This window comes from Temnothorax curvispinosus, unplaced genomic scaffold (genome assembly GCF_003070985.1).
Source record: "Temnothorax curvispinosus isolate PA1 unplaced genomic scaffold, ASM307098v1 QBEX01005514.1, whole genome shotgun sequence".
Taxonomy (NCBI): domain Eukaryota; kingdom Metazoa; phylum Arthropoda; class Insecta; order Hymenoptera; family Formicidae; genus Temnothorax; species Temnothorax curvispinosus.
Window position 1 is genome coordinate 1 of NW_020215294.1, and position 1,416 is coordinate 1,416.

General features: G+C 50.7%; 1 protein-coding gene across 1 annotated transcript; it reads left to right on the forward strand.

The window, feature by feature from the left end:
• Nucleotides 1–57: 57 nt before the first annotated feature.
• On the forward strand, nucleotides 58–1,258 carry LOC112454892 (YLP motif-containing protein 1-like; the record flags this gene model as incomplete). Its single annotated transcript, XM_025016521.1, has 3 exons — nucleotides 58–280; nucleotides 409–546; nucleotides 723–1,258. Coding segments are annotated over 3 exons (897 nt in total), but the record flags the coding sequence as incomplete, so codon positions are not given.
• Nucleotides 1,259–1,416: the final 158 nt, after the last annotated feature.

Below are 1,416 nucleotides of genomic sequence, written 5' to 3' on the forward strand. Positions count from 1 at the left end.
TATGGAAATATTTATGTATTTTTCTAGTTGTCTATATCGGAGTATCGCAAACGGAAGCAACAGTCATCCGGAGGAACTGGAACCGAGCCGGAATCGTCCAACGACACTTCTAACACGGACAAAAGTGGAGCGCGAGGTAGATCGGACAGCGCCAGCAGCGGCACCTCTTCGCTCAGTTCCGACGAGGAGGGTTCTAAAGCGTCGCTTTCGCTCGAGTTGACGGGTCTTAACACGTTAACGCTCTTCCCCAATGCCGCTAATGAGAACGATGAAAAGAAAGGTAACAGCCTACTCTCCAAATATTTGTATTTTGTGTAAATTTATCTAATAAAGACAATGATTGTATTGTGATAATTTTAATGACGCTTTTAAATAATACGGCGATTAATGAGTTAATATTTAAATTAGGGGGAGAGGAAGGTGCAATCGGTTGGTCTGCGGCGCCAACTTTGGTAGAACGTCAACGAGAAAATCTCACCGAGCGATTGAAACGCGAATTCGGACTGTTCCTCAGCGATGACGAGGAGGAGAGAGCTCGCAAGCATGGTACATATCTTAAAGAAATGCGTGCAAGGGAAAGAATATAGTCTTGGAGAAGATAAAATTAATCTTTTGGAAAGCTGAAGAAATGTAGACAATACATTAGATTTGAAGAGTGATGACAACGCTATCGTAAGATGCTAGTTTTACCTCGTACGTTATCCTTATTTTCTTGGTTACAGGTTTGACAGCCGAGGCGATACTAAAGGCACGCAAATCTCCGCCTCAAAACTTGATAGTCGGCACCCCGCCGGGATATCCGGGAGTGCCGCAGTTACCTCCGCAGCCATATATACCGCCACCCGGCTCGGCGTCCATCCATTATCCCCAGTTCCAGAGCAAGCCTGGTACGGTGCAGTATCCCAACTTCGCGGTACCACCGCCGACCACGTCCCAGCAACCGATGCTCAGCACCGCCGCGCCGTCGCAAGCGATCGCGGTTGGCAAGCAGACGCAGCAGACGCCGTTCTTAGTACCCCAGGCATCCCAAGCGCCACCGGGTTCCAATCCGTATCCACCGCAATTCGTCCCGCCACCGCCGCTGCCGCCGCCTGCGGCCACGGGAACGGCGGTGCCGATCTCGAAGTTCCCGTCGGCGACGCCGCCACCGCCGCCGCCGCCGCCGCCCCCGCCCCCGGGCACCCAGGTGTCGTACCCTTCGGCGCCGTCGGGACAACCTCAGAAGCCGTTTTTTAACCATCCGGCGCCGAGGTCGTAACCGACAGAAAAGGGTAGGATTGTTAAAAGTTCGTAAGTTTTAAGCCGATATCGTTTTACCATTTTCCGCAATGTCTCGATTAAATCAATTATCTTGCTTACTCTTCTGTCGACGAGATGAAGTTTTACGCTTGTTTCTTTGGAAGAAAAGCAAAGAAC